This window comes from Ranitomeya imitator, chromosome 2, assembly GCF_032444005.1.
Source record: "Ranitomeya imitator isolate aRanImi1 chromosome 2, aRanImi1.pri, whole genome shotgun sequence".
In the NCBI taxonomy this organism is placed as follows: domain Eukaryota; kingdom Metazoa; phylum Chordata; class Amphibia; order Anura; family Dendrobatidae; genus Ranitomeya; species Ranitomeya imitator.
In genome coordinates, this window is record NC_091283.1 from 274,506,735 (window position 1) to 274,520,080 (window position 13,346).

The window sequence follows — 13,346 nt, forward strand, 5'->3', positions numbered from 1 at the left end:
CCCGATGTTTACCCTGGTTACCAGTGAAGACATCGCTGAATCGGTGTCACACACGCCGATTCAGCGATGTCTACGGGGAGTCCAGCGACCAAATAAAGTTCTGGACTTTCTTCCCCGACCAGCGACAGCACAGCAGGGGCCTGATCGCTGCTGCCTGTCACACTGGACGATATCGCTAGCGAGGACGCTGCAACGCCACGGATCGCTAGCGATATCGTCTAGTGTGACGGTACCTTTAATGATGGAAGTAATTAACAAGATGAGCTGCTTTGGGGGGTGGGGGTGGAAGGCCTTGGGATTGAAGGGGGTTGTTTGAAGGGGGGGGGAAATACTCTGTATTGAAAATGTGAATGTAACATGTTAATTGTCTTGTTATTCTTAATAAAAATTTATTTGAACAAAAAAAAGGGGTCAAAGTGTCTCTTTGGAGTTCAGAAGGTTTCATTTTTGGGTTTCATTTTTGGGTTTCATTTTTTCCCCTTCTACTATCGAGATGGACCCTGTTAAAGTTCAGGCCATTTACGATTGGACTCAGCCGACATCTGTGAAGAGCCTGCAGAAGTTCCTGGGCTTTGCTAATGTTTACCGTCGCTTCATCGCTAATTTTTCTAGTATTGCCAAACCGTTGACTGATTTGACCAAGAAAGGTGCTGATGTGGTCAATTGGTCCTCTGCGGCTGTAGAGGCTTTTCAGGAGTTGAAGCGTCGTTTTTCTTCTGCCCCTGTGTTGTGCCAGCCAGATGTTTCGCTCCCGTTTCAGGTCGAGGTTGATGCTTCTGAGATTGGAGCAGGGGCTGTTTTGTCGCAAAGAAGTTCTGATGGCTCGGTGATGAAACCGTGTGCCTTCTTTTCTAGAAAATTCTCGCCTGCTGAGCGCAATTATGATGTTGGCAATCGAGAGTTGTTGGCCATGAAGTGGGCATTCGAGGAGTGGCGACATTGGCTTGAAGGAGCTAAACATCGCGTGGTGGTCTTGACGGATCACAAGAATTTGACTTATCTCGAGTCTGCCAAACGGTTGAATCCTAGACAGGCTCGATGGTCGCTCTTTTTCTCCAGTTTTGATTTTGTGGTTTCATACCTTCCGGGATCTAAGAATGTGAAGGCTGATGCCCTGTCAAGGAGTTTTGTGCCTGACTCTCCGGGTGTTCCGGAGCCGGCGGGTATTCTCAAAGAGGGGTTAATTTTGCCTGCCATCTGCCCTGATTTGCGGCGCGTGCTGCAGAAGTTCCAGGCTGATAGACCTGACTGTTGTCCTACGGAGAAACTGTTTGTCCCTGATAGATGGACTAGTAGAGTTATCTCTGAGGTTCATTGTTCGGTGTTGGCTGGTCATCCTGGAATCTTTGTACCAGAGATTTGGTGGCTAGATCCTTTTGGTGGCCTTCTTTGTCACGGGATGTGCGTTCTTTTGTGCAGTCCTGTGGGACTTGTGCTCGGGCTAAGCCCTGCTGTTCTCGTGCCAGTGGGTTGCTTTTGCCCTTGCCGGTCCCGAAGAGGCCCTGGACGCATATTTCCATGGATTTTATTTCTGATCTCCCTGTTTCTCAAAGGATGTCGGTCATTTGGGTGGTTTGTGATCGCTTCTCTAAGATGGTCCATTTGGTACCCTTGTCTAAATTGCCTTCCTCCTCTGATTTGGTGCCATTGTTTTTCCAGCATGTGGTTCGTTTGCATGGCATTCCAGAGAACATCGTCTCGGACAGAGGTTCCCAGTTTGTTTTGAGGTTTTGGCGGTCCTTTTGTGCTAAGATGGGCATTGATTTGTCTTTTTCTTCGGCTTTCCATCCTCAGACTAATGGCCAAACCGAACGAACTAATTAGACTTTGGAAACATATCTGAGATGCTTTGTTTTTGCTGATCAGGATGATTGGGTGTCCTTCTTGCCTTTGGCTGAGTTCGCCCTTAATAATCGGGCCAGCTCGGCTACTTTAGTTTCGCCTTTTTTCTGTAATTCTGGTTTCCATCCTCGTTTCTCTTCAGGGCAGGTTGAGCCTTCGGACTGTCCTGGTGTGGATACGGTGGTGGACAGGTTACAGCAGATTTGGACTCGTGGTGGACAATTTGACATTGTCCCAGGAGAAGGCTCAACGTTTCGCTAACCGCCGGCGCTGTGTTGGTCCCCGACTTCGTGTTGGGGATTTGGTTTGGTTGTCATCTCGTCATGTTCCTATGAAGGTTTCCTCTCCTAAGTTTAAGCCTCGTTTCATTGGGCCATATAAGATTTCTGAAGTTCTTAATCCTGTGTCATTTCGTTTGGACCTTCCAGCTACTTTTGCCATCCATAATGTGTTCCATAGGTCGTTGTGGCGCCTATGGTTCCCTCCGTTGATCCTCCTGCCCCGGTGTTGGTCGAGGGGGAGTTGGAGTATGTGGTGGAGAAGATTTTGGATTCTCGTGTTTCGAGACGGAAACTCCAGTACCTGGTCAAGTGGAAGGGTTATGGTCAGGAAGATAATTCCTGGGTTTTTGCCTCTGATGTTCATGCTGCCGATCTAGTTTGTGCCTTTCATTTGGCTCATCCTGATCGGCCTGGGGGCTCTGGTGAGGGTTCGGTGACCCCTCCTTAAGGGGGGGTACTGTTGTGAATTCTGTTGTCGAACTCCCTCCTGTGGTCGTGAATGGTACTTCGGCGAGTTCTGTCCAGAGACTCCCTCTGGTGGCTGTGAGTGGAGCTGCTGCTTCTGAGGTTCCTTACACAGGTGATGTGGTTTGTCCTTTGGTTGGCTGCTCTATTTAACTCCACTCAGATCGTTACTCCATGCCAGCTGTCAATGTTCCTGCATTAGTTCAGTTCGCTCTTGGATCTTTCTGGTGGCCTGTCTTCTCCAGCAGAAGCTAAGTTCCTGATAGTTATTATTTGTTCATTGTTTCCTTGTCCAGCTGGTTATCATGATTTTGTCTTGCTAGCTGGAAGCTCTGGGATGCAGAGTGGCATCTCCGCACCGTGAGTTGGTGCAGAGGTCTTTTTGCACACTCTGCGTGGTCTTTTGTAGTTTTTTGTGCTGACCGCAAAGATACCTTTCCTATCCTCTGTCTGTTTAGTAAGTCTGGCCTCCCTTTGCTGAAACCTGTTTCATTTCTGCGTTTGTGACTTTCATCTTTACTCACAGTCAATATATGTGGGGGGCTGCCTTTTCCTTTGGGGAATTTCTCTGAGGCAAGGTAAGCTTTATTTTCTATCTCTAGGGCTAGCTAGCTCTTAGGCTGTGAAGAGGCGTCTAGGGAGAGTCAGGAACGCTCCACGGCTATTTCTAGTGTGTGTGATAGGATTAGGGCCTGCGGTCAGCAGAGCTCCCACATCCCAGAGCTTGTCCTGTGTGAGTTTAACTATCAGGTCGTGCCGGGTGCTCCTAACCACCAGGTCATAACACATATGCTGTGTCACAGAATGATCGCGTCCCTGCAGATCGGGTGAAAGGGTTAACTCCAATTTCACCCGATCTGCAGGGACAGGGGGAGTGGTACTTTAGCAATAGCATCAGCCATGGCTGGGGATCGCGATCTGACCCCCCCACCGCCACCGATCTGCTTCCCTCTGTCCTGTCATTTCCTGTCCTCCGCTCCCCTCCATCCTTCTGTCCGCTCCCCCCGCTGTCCGATCACCCCCTGCTGTCCGATCCCCCCCTGATACTTACCGACCTCCCGTGTCCCTCCGGTGTCCGTCAGGCTGCTGCATGGGCGCCGCCATCTTGGAAAATGGTGGGCACATGCGCAGTGCGCCCGCTGAATCTGCCGGCCGGCAGATTCGTTACAAGTACATTTTGATCGCTGTATTTAAGTGACTCCACTTTACCCAGCCCGCAGAGTCTGGGAGTCTTATCTGAGGAGTCCTGACTGCCAGTCCTGATGCATTGGGACATATGGGAACTCCACCCACTAGCCTGGTTGCCTGCAATGTCCTGAGAACATGTGAGTGTTACCTTTTCTCATTTAATCCCTTTATTTTATAATTACCTTGTACATTTTCAATTGTCTCATATTTTAACATCCTTATATACCTTTGTAAACACTGCCTTAATCTTTCGGAGTAAAATATTTAATACTAGTTTCGTTCTTCATGCTCTAAAACGTACCCTAAGTCTTCTGAAGGGAATTATGCTACTGTTTTGGGTTAGCTTCAGACCCATTTAAATCGAAGCTGGTGGCAGCATACCGTGTGCGGGCCTTTGGGTGTCGTAGCGACTGCAGTGTTGATAATTATTTTTCCTGCCTCAGTGGGAGTATTTATATCGCCTCGCTGCAGCGTGCCCAATAGCCAGTACATAGCAGGCAGCCTTTCTGGCGACTAATTACCCTAGGTGCAGTACCTAGTCTGACCTGAGGGGGAGGGGGGCGCCAGAGAGCTGCAGGTTTCAAGTGCAACTGTAAAGCGGGATATACATAAATCCCTGCAGTTCGTGGTATATTGAAGAGCAGTGGGATAACTAAAATAAGCCCCAGCTGTAAACTAAGAGGTCAATAGCTTTATGTGTGTTTTTTCATCACATTGTAGCAGTGGAGGGATACCTAAGATAAGCCCCCTGCACATGTGATAGCCGTCTGTTGGCCTAAAGTCACCCCGATCCGTGACGTAGGGGTGACGGTCACGGTGTGAATCGTGACACCCTCACAAATTTCTCTTTCACCTATTTATTCTTTAGCACATTATAAAGTACATAACTACCTTTCACACACATTTTTCACTTTTCTGGTTCAATTTTTCCCAGGATTTACTGTCTTGCTTTTGCTAATTTTTATACAATTCATTATTTCACCACTACCACTTAAATTTTTCCCATAAACTACACTCTTCGTCATCTATTGCAGTTCTCTTTCCTTCTGTATTGAACCTGCCGACCACAGAATGTATGCACCTCTCCCTCCACACTATACATTAGATAAAATTTTTAACCACTTTTCCTTATCCTTCACCTCTTCGTCCCCTTTCCCTATATGCCACTTCCCCTTTCTGCTCCTTTTATTTCTCCACCCCCTTATCTTTTCAACCCTGTTCCCTTCGTCTCTCTGCCCCCTTCCCCTCTACACCCTGTTCCCTTCTCCTCTACACCTTATCCTTCACGTCTTCGTCCTCTTTCCCTCTATGCCACTTTCCCCTCTCCACCCCTTCCCCTCTCGCTTCTTTCATCTATCCGCCCCTTCCCTTCTCCACCCTGTTGCCTTCATCTCTGCCCCTTCACCTCTCATCTACACCTTATCCTTCGCCTTTTCGTCCCCTTTCCTCTATGCCATTTTCCCCTCTCCGCTCCCTTCATCTCTCCGCCCCCTTCCCTTCTCCACCCTGTTCCCTTCATCTCTGTCCCTTCCCCTCTTCTCTACACCTTATCCTTCACCTCTTCATCCACTTCCTTTTTACCACTTTCCCCTCTCCACCCCCTTTTCTTCCCCTTTCTGCTCCTTCTCTCCGCCCCTTCCCTTCTCCATTTTGTTTCCTTCACCTCTCTGCCCCATCCCCTCTCCACCCTGTTCCATTCACCTCCCCTTCCCACTCATCCCGCCACCTTGCTCGCTTCACCTCTCCAACCAGTCCCTTCTGTTTTCTCCCATATCTATTCCGAATTTTCCCAACTATCCTGTGGCTCTACCAGATTATTCCGCTTTCCTTTTTTTTTCCTTCCTCTCCTTCAATTCTACACTGGTGTTCATGTTCCCTTGTTTTCGACATTGAATTATTTTCCTGTCTTTTTTCCTCTCCCGATTTCACCACTCATCATTTTATATAACTGAATTTTTTATTCACGCTTAACTTTTTGACTATATTTCTCACCGTACCTATACTCATTATTTATGAGCTTTACCCCTTCCTTTATTCTGAGTCAATACGAATAAGGTGATACTAAATTTGTATTTTGTTTATTTATTACTTTTGTACAATTAATACACACTATTTAAAATATAATTTTTTTGTATTGCTATGTTCGGAGAGGCGACTGTGTGTCGGGGCTTATGATCTGTGTAACAAGCTGTTGTTATATTTGCTATCATTCTATGGGGCGTAAGACTGATCCATTCTTAAACTCCACTTTTTGGAAGATGGAATGAAGAAAACAAAAAATCTGGAAGGATGTGTTCTCCATTCCACAAATTTTGTGTTAATATTCTGCCAAATTTATATTGCTTTTTTATGCTTTACTAAATCTTTTTTTCTTTTTTTAATTATTTTTTGGTTTCAGTTTTCATTCAGTTTTCTGCTTCCAGACCTGTAATAGGGCTTGTTTTTGCTTCCCCGTAACAAGCTGTACTTTTTAAAGGGAATCCCTCAGCGAGTGTTGCTAGTTAATTTGAGAGCAGCATAATGTGGGAACAGAGAACCCGATTCCAGTAATGTCACTTACTAGGCTGTGTGCTGAAGTTTCAATACAATCAGTGTTTTATTATCAGGAGATGACTGCAGGACTAGGTGCCCCATGCCAAGCAGTCCAGCTAATCTATCCCCGCCCCCAACACTGATTGGCATCTTGCATTGATGTGGGTGGGGTTATATACAGCTCAACAGTCATAGCCCTGCTACAGCTACAACATGAAAAAAAAAGCTAATTTTTTAAAAATTACATTGTGCAGTAAGTGGCACATCGCTGAAGTCAGGTTCTCGGACCCTTCCTCATGCTGCACTTGAATTCTATAGAAAAAGAAACTGACAGATTCCCTTCAATGGTGTTTTTATTTTTATTCTAATACAAAATATGCTTTGCTCAGTTTTTTTAATGAGCAAAAAGATACAAAAACAGAAATTGATCCATAGTCTAATGTGCAGGATAAATATTGAAATAGTTTTACTGCACAGGTCATTATGAACATGCTGGGATCAAATATACCAGGTTCAAAACAGCTGATATGTTGTGGGAAATATGTAGGCTCACAGCCAGAGCCCACCTCCAACGTCAGCGGACTATTACGCTCATCGTTGGATAGGGGTTAGACCATTTTTTATTTGGAAAATTGGGAATTTGTTTCCATGATGTTATGTAACTATTACAACCAGTGAATTTGTGACTTTTAGTGGTTACTACTCACCTGGGTAGTCATATGTAGGAATCTCCTCTTTATACCACTCATCACCCCTCACATATGTCTCTATAATATTAATATGGGTCAAATCTTCATCCTGAAACAAATATTGTAAAAGTCACATCTATGATCAGCTCTAATCCTGCCATCTCCACCGTTCTCATTACACAGGTATAAAACATATAATACTGGAGGATAAAGCAACACTGAGCACAAGACCTTCACAGCCGTCTACACATCATAGGGGAGATCTCATGACACCTCTCCATCTACCTGATGATCCTGAGGAACATTGAGATCTTCTTGGTTACAGTCCTGTGGAAGAAGAGGACGGGGACATCTCTCTGGTGTTGTCCTCTTACTGGATAGATCTGGAGGAAACACATACAGGGACTGAATTCATTCTTTACATACAGATAATTATAGGCCGTGTGTATTTAGTCCTGTCTATTACCTGGTGATGTGAGGGGCTGGGGAACCTCCATCATGACATCCTTGTACAGATCTCTGTGTCCTTCTAAATACTCCCACTCCTCCATGGAGAAATAAACGGCGACATCCTGACACCTTATAGGAACCTGACACATACAATGATACCGTCATCCCCAGATCCCTTCATATTGTTACTGTATACTGTCCCAGCATTCCCAGCAGTGTCACCTCTCCAGTCAGCAGCTCAACCATCTTGTAGATGAGTTCTAGGATCTTCTGGTCATTGATGTCCTCATGTATCAGGTGAGGTGGAGGCCCTGTGATTGAGCCCAGGGGTCTTCCCCATCCCTCAGATACAGGGTCCTGACAGCGTTCACTAGAGGTCTTCACTACTGTGTAATCCTGGTTATGGAGAGACATTAATAAATCTTACTACAGACATTTCCAGAGTCCTCACCTCTCCAGTTCTGTCCATCTATTATTCCCATAGATAGGAATGATGTAATGTGACGTCATCAGAATCTCTCACCTCTCCAGTAAGCCGGAAGAGGATCTCTAGGGTGAGGTGTAATATCCTCTCCGCCATCTTGTCTCTGTCCATATCCATCCTTGAAAGGTCAAGGTATCTTTTTCAGAAGATTTCAACTAAAAACTTTCCATTTATCAGGAACCTGAATGGAAAGATGATACATTAATAAATACTAGGTTAAAAAATGTTTGAAAATTCTGGGGTGGTGGTTTTAGTATAAAGCAAACATCTGAGGAAGCACTTCATATAACCAGACCAAAAAAGACGTTTGTTCTCCTCTGTTGAAACCTATTGCTGCACCATTCCAGCCAAGTTCTCATCTTCAGACCCTGGATGATGCCAGGAGGTGAAACTAAGGATTATTATCTTGAACTTGTCTCCATTGTGATCCCTATATGCCATTAGGAAGGTGTGGAGAAACGAGGGGTCAGAGGGCACCCTGGTCCGCTGGCCGAAACCGCATGGAACAGGGATCATCCCACCAAAACACTCGCTCTCCTTTCACCGGGGGCATAATGCTACTCAGACAACACAGGGCGAGGGTAAAACAGTGTAGCAATAATTTATTGAACCACAACAGGCAGATAACACAAAATACCCAAGATGGTGCAAATTACAGAATCACACCCTTCCACTGACGCGCCAAGATAAGAGCAGCTATGACTTTAGAGTTTCCAGGGCCAACTACCCCACCTGTGTAGATGGATGTCTTGGCTGAAACTCTGGTTCTCATGATACAGAGGCATATATAACCTCTTTTTATAATTAATAAGTGTCCTTCATTAAGTATTTACAGGTAATGCTGATAAGACCAACTCGCATTGTTTATGTAATCTATTTTCATAGTTATTCCTCTATTTTCCAAGTCAACAAACTGGCTGGCCTCGAGAATGTGTAATTAGCACATCAGCAAACATCACTAGTGATCCAGGATAAGAGCACAATGTGTCACAACAAATTGTCAACTTACAAGTCAATATTACAGACTTAGGGTACCATCACACAGTGGCATTTTGATCGCTACGACGGCACGATCCGTGACGCTCCAGCATCGTAACAATATCGCTCCAGCGTCGTAGACTGCTGTCACACTTTGCATTGTACGACGCTGGAGCGATAATTTCATGACGTATGTGCGATGTAGAAGCCGTTGGTTACTATGCGCACATCGTATACAATATCGTGCACACCTTTGTTACACCATGCGATCATGCCGCCACAGCAGGACACTAGACGACGAAAGAAAGTTTCAAACGATCTGCTACGACGTACGATTCTCAGCGGGGTCCCTGATCGCAGTAGCGTGTCAGACACAGCGAGATCGCTGGAACGTCACGGATATACCGCTGGAACGTCACGAATCGTGCCGTCGTAGCGATCAAAATGCCACTGTGTGACGGTACCCTTACACAAGCAAAAATCTGTTTTCTTGACCAATCAGAAAGAAAACACATACACTCAAAAGTCAACATATAGATAAGTCGATTCTTCCTGGCTTGCTAAAGGTACCATCACACAAACCGATATCGTTAACAATATCTTTGCTTTTTGTGACGTAGCAACGATATCGTTAAGGAAATCGTTATGTGTGACAGCGACCAACGATCAAGCCCCTGCTGGGAGATAGTTGGTCGCTGAGGAAAGTCCAGCACTTTATTTCGTCGCTGGACCTCCCGCAGACATCGCTGAATCGGCGTGTGTGACGCCGATCCAGCGATGTCTTCACTGGTAACCAGGGTAAACATCGGGTTACTAAGCGCAGGGCCGCGCTTAGTAACCCGATGTTTACCCTGGTTACCAGCGTAAATGTTAAAAAACAAACACTACATATTTACCTTCCGCTGTCTGTCCCCCGGCGCTGTGCTTCTCTGCACTGGCTGTGACGTCACCGCTCTGCTTTACGGCTGACCGGCGCTGACAGTGCAGAGGAAAGCACAGCGCCGGAGGACAGACAGCGGAAGGTAAATATGTAGTGTTTGTTTTTTAACATTTACGCTGGTACCCAGGGTAAACATCGGGTTACTAAGCGCGGCCCTGCGCTTAGTAACCCGATGTTTACCCTGGTTACCAGGGGACTTTGGCATCGTTGGTCGCTGGAGAGCTGTCTGTGCAACAGCTCTCCAGCGACCAAACAGCAGCGATCGACATCGTTGTCGGTATCGCTGCAGCATCGCTTAGTGTGACGGTACCTTAAAAGTAGACGGCTGATTAATTAAGATATAATTTTGTGTCATCACAGTAACAAAAAAGCAAAAAAAAGTGCAATTCCGCAATTGTTTTTTGTTTTTTTTATTTAGTGTGTTCATTTTACGGTAAATATTGCCTGGTAATATGATTCTCCAGGTCAGTACAAGTATATCAAACATGTATAAGTTTTGTTTTGTTTTTTAAGTGGTGAAATTTTTTTTTTTTTTGCAAACTCCTGGCGGCGCGAGCCAGGAGACATTGCTCTCCCGGAGGTGGGTCTCAGGAAAATGCCTCAAAAGGTGGCGCATGCACAGATTGACATTTCAGCTAGTGAATCGAGATCTCAATCTGCGCATGTGCCATGTGGTGACACGGCACCATTTTTCCCTCATGCTGCCAGGACACCCCCTGCTCCCATTCCCGCTGTATCACCCCACTACCCTGCCGCTGCCTCCTATGACCCCGCTCCACTGCCGCCCCCCAAGTAAGCTATTCGGACTAAAAGATGCGCCCCCATTTTCCTCCCAAATTTATTACAATCCGAAAACTACGGCACTTGCTGAAAAATATTGGAGATAAAAATTTTAGTTTCTCGCTGATGGCTCATTTTGCGTGCCAAGCTGACATTTTCATTTATACCAATTTGGGAAGATACTAATGTTTTGATCGCCTGTTATTGCATTTTATTTCAATGCTGTGGTGGCCAAAAAAACAACGTAATTTTGGAGTATTGATTTTTTTTTCTCGTTACGCTGTTTACAAATCGTATTAATTAATCGAATTTTTATGTATTGATAGGTCAAGCGATTCTGGATACCAAATATGTGCTTTTTATTTTGTTGAAAATTTGTTATATATTTTTTCATTTTTAAAAATTGTTTTTTTTTACTGTATTTCATAAGATGCGATCTTGTGTCTGATCTTGTGTGTTACACAAAGAGCTTCAGCCCTGCCATGAACAGCAGAAATCCCGATCTCCTATGAATGCCATCCACGAACCAGGCATTGTCAGGGGTGTGTCAGATGCAACAGACTGTCGCTCTACATCTGGCTGCAGAAGATTTCTGCGTTTGGCATTACAGGCACCTCCTTAATTCAGCAGCAACCTCCCTCCAGCTCTAGTTGACACACCTGGACATGGGGGTTTATAAATCCCCGGTCTGCTTCAGGGAGTTGCTGGTGATATTCACATTTTTCCCTTGTGAAGGCTTAGAGCTATTGCGGTCTGCTTACTTCCTCTCTGGGATAGGAGAAAAAAGGATCATAACCGCGCTGCCGTAAGAAGAATTTAAAAAAATTGTACTGGTACAATATTTGTGGTATGTCCTGATGAAGGGGTCACCTGAACCCTGAAACGCGTAGAATAAACCACGTTGAAACCTCTACAATTTTTGAAATTGTTCTTACGGCAGCGCGGGGATGATCTTTTTTTCTTCTAAGTGTGTGCTTCAATCAGGTCCTGCACTGACCTTTGGATCTGCAGCAGCCGCCATTAATATATGTCCTTCCTTCAATCTCACCAGGTGAGTTCTCTTGGTGGACAACTTTGTGTAACGTTTGATAAGACCCTATTTGCGCTTTTGTGTCTCCCGCTTTTCTCTGACTACTTCCTCTCTGGAGCTGTTTTAGGACGTTTGGCGTTACCTCTGAGTCTGGTTAAGCTAAGTTCATTCCCCTTGTCTGTCTACCTTTTTGTCTTTAGTTTACAGTGGGGATTGACCAGTGCTTATCCCCTCCAGAGGGGATTTGCCTATGGGTCTAAACTCCCCCTTTCCCTAGGGTCTGGGCTTCCTTCCCCCTAATCCCTTCGTGTTGCACTTCCCAAACTGTAAGTGACATTAATCACCGGCAATGCATATTTAGAAAAAAAAAACATAACTGACAAGTGGTTTATTTGTGTATGGGTTTTTTTCCCCCGGGTGTTTTTTTTCCTTGGTTATGGATCTGGTTTCAGGGCTGGCAGAGCAGCTATGCTGTCCGTCTCTGCAAGTGACTGACCTCCGCCATGAGGTCCTGTAACAGCAACAGTGGCTCCAGGTCGCTAATGTTGGGGTCTCTGCAGGTAGGCCGGTCTAGCTGGATTCCAATGTTACCCTCCTGGACATTTTTTCCAGAGATAGGGACAAGTTTTTTTGTATTCAATGAAGCTTGCAAACTGTATTTCAAACTTCATCCTCACTTCTTCAGAAATGAGGAGCAATGAGTGGTATTGTGATCTCTCTGCTACAATGAGATCCTCAATCCTAGGCTCTCTCTTTGCCACAGGATTTGGTTTGTCTCCAGTTTGTGGAGGGATTTTTTGGGCCTCTATCCCTTATCTATGATGACCCTGGCTGTGTCGCCTTGGCTAAATCCAGGTTGTATCACCTTCACCAAGGGAATCGGTCATTGGAGATGTAGAGCTCCGAATTCCACAGGTGGACAACTGATACTAAGTCCACTCACTGAAAGGTTGAAGGATGCTTTGGCAGTGTATAAAACCTCTGAGACCTTGGAGGCTGCTATGTCGTTGGCTATACGTGTTGATGCCTTTGGGATCAGTAAGTAAGACCTCCGGAGCCTCTTTTTTTGGGGTATTGCCCCTTTGTCAGGGGAGCTGTCTAGCGGTGAACCAGTTCTGGGAGAGGTGGAGGAACACATGTTAGGGGGGTGCCTCTAAATTGTACATTTCCCTTGGAAATTCACAAAAAAAGTAGTGTGGGATTTTTTTGTGGAAAGGGACATTTTATTAGGGCCTGTCCTTTGATGCCTAAGCAAAACGGAGACTTGTTTAACCCTTGGCAGTCTGGAGTTAATAAGCAAGGGGTGCATTTATCATTAACCTGCAGTTACCGATTGGTCCTGACAACAGAGGTGGTGCTATAGAGCAAAACCTAGGCGATTTCTGTGTTTGTTGACAGTGGAGCTGGAGTCAGCATGGTTGATGTTGAGTTTGCTAGAACTCATGGGCTGGCTTGCTGTACTTTAGCTAAGCCCATTCCCATCTTCGCCATCGACTCAGCGCCACTTGCTCAGAAAGCTTTCACTCAGATTGTACATAAAGTAAAACTGAGGGTGGGCTCGATTCATTGTGAGATAATTCCTTGCTATGTCCTGGACAATCTTCCCATCCCAATTGTATTGGGTCTTCCCTGGTCGGTGAAACATAATCCGTTGGTGGATTGGCAGGCCAGGGAGATCACTAAGTGG

At 45.5% G+C, this 13,346-nt stretch overlaps 1 protein-coding gene across 1 annotated transcript in view; it reads right to left on the reverse strand.

Moving 5' to 3' along the window:
* LOC138666398 (zinc finger protein 585A-like) overlaps nucleotides 1-13,346 on the reverse strand; it is a 70,816-nt gene that overhangs the window by 11,152 nt on the left and 46,318 nt on the right. Inside the window, exons 9-12 of the mRNA XM_069754626.1 lie at nucleotides 7,670-7,869; nucleotides 7,464-7,587; nucleotides 7,283-7,380; nucleotides 7,016-7,106 (exon numbers count right to left, since the gene is read on the reverse strand). Of these exons, the coding sequence (XP_069610727.1) occupies nucleotides 7,016-7,106; nucleotides 7,283-7,380; nucleotides 7,464-7,587; nucleotides 7,670-7,869 (513 nt within the window). The remainder of the gene's footprint in view (nucleotides 1-7,015; nucleotides 7,107-7,282; nucleotides 7,381-7,463; nucleotides 7,588-7,669; nucleotides 7,870-13,346) is intronic.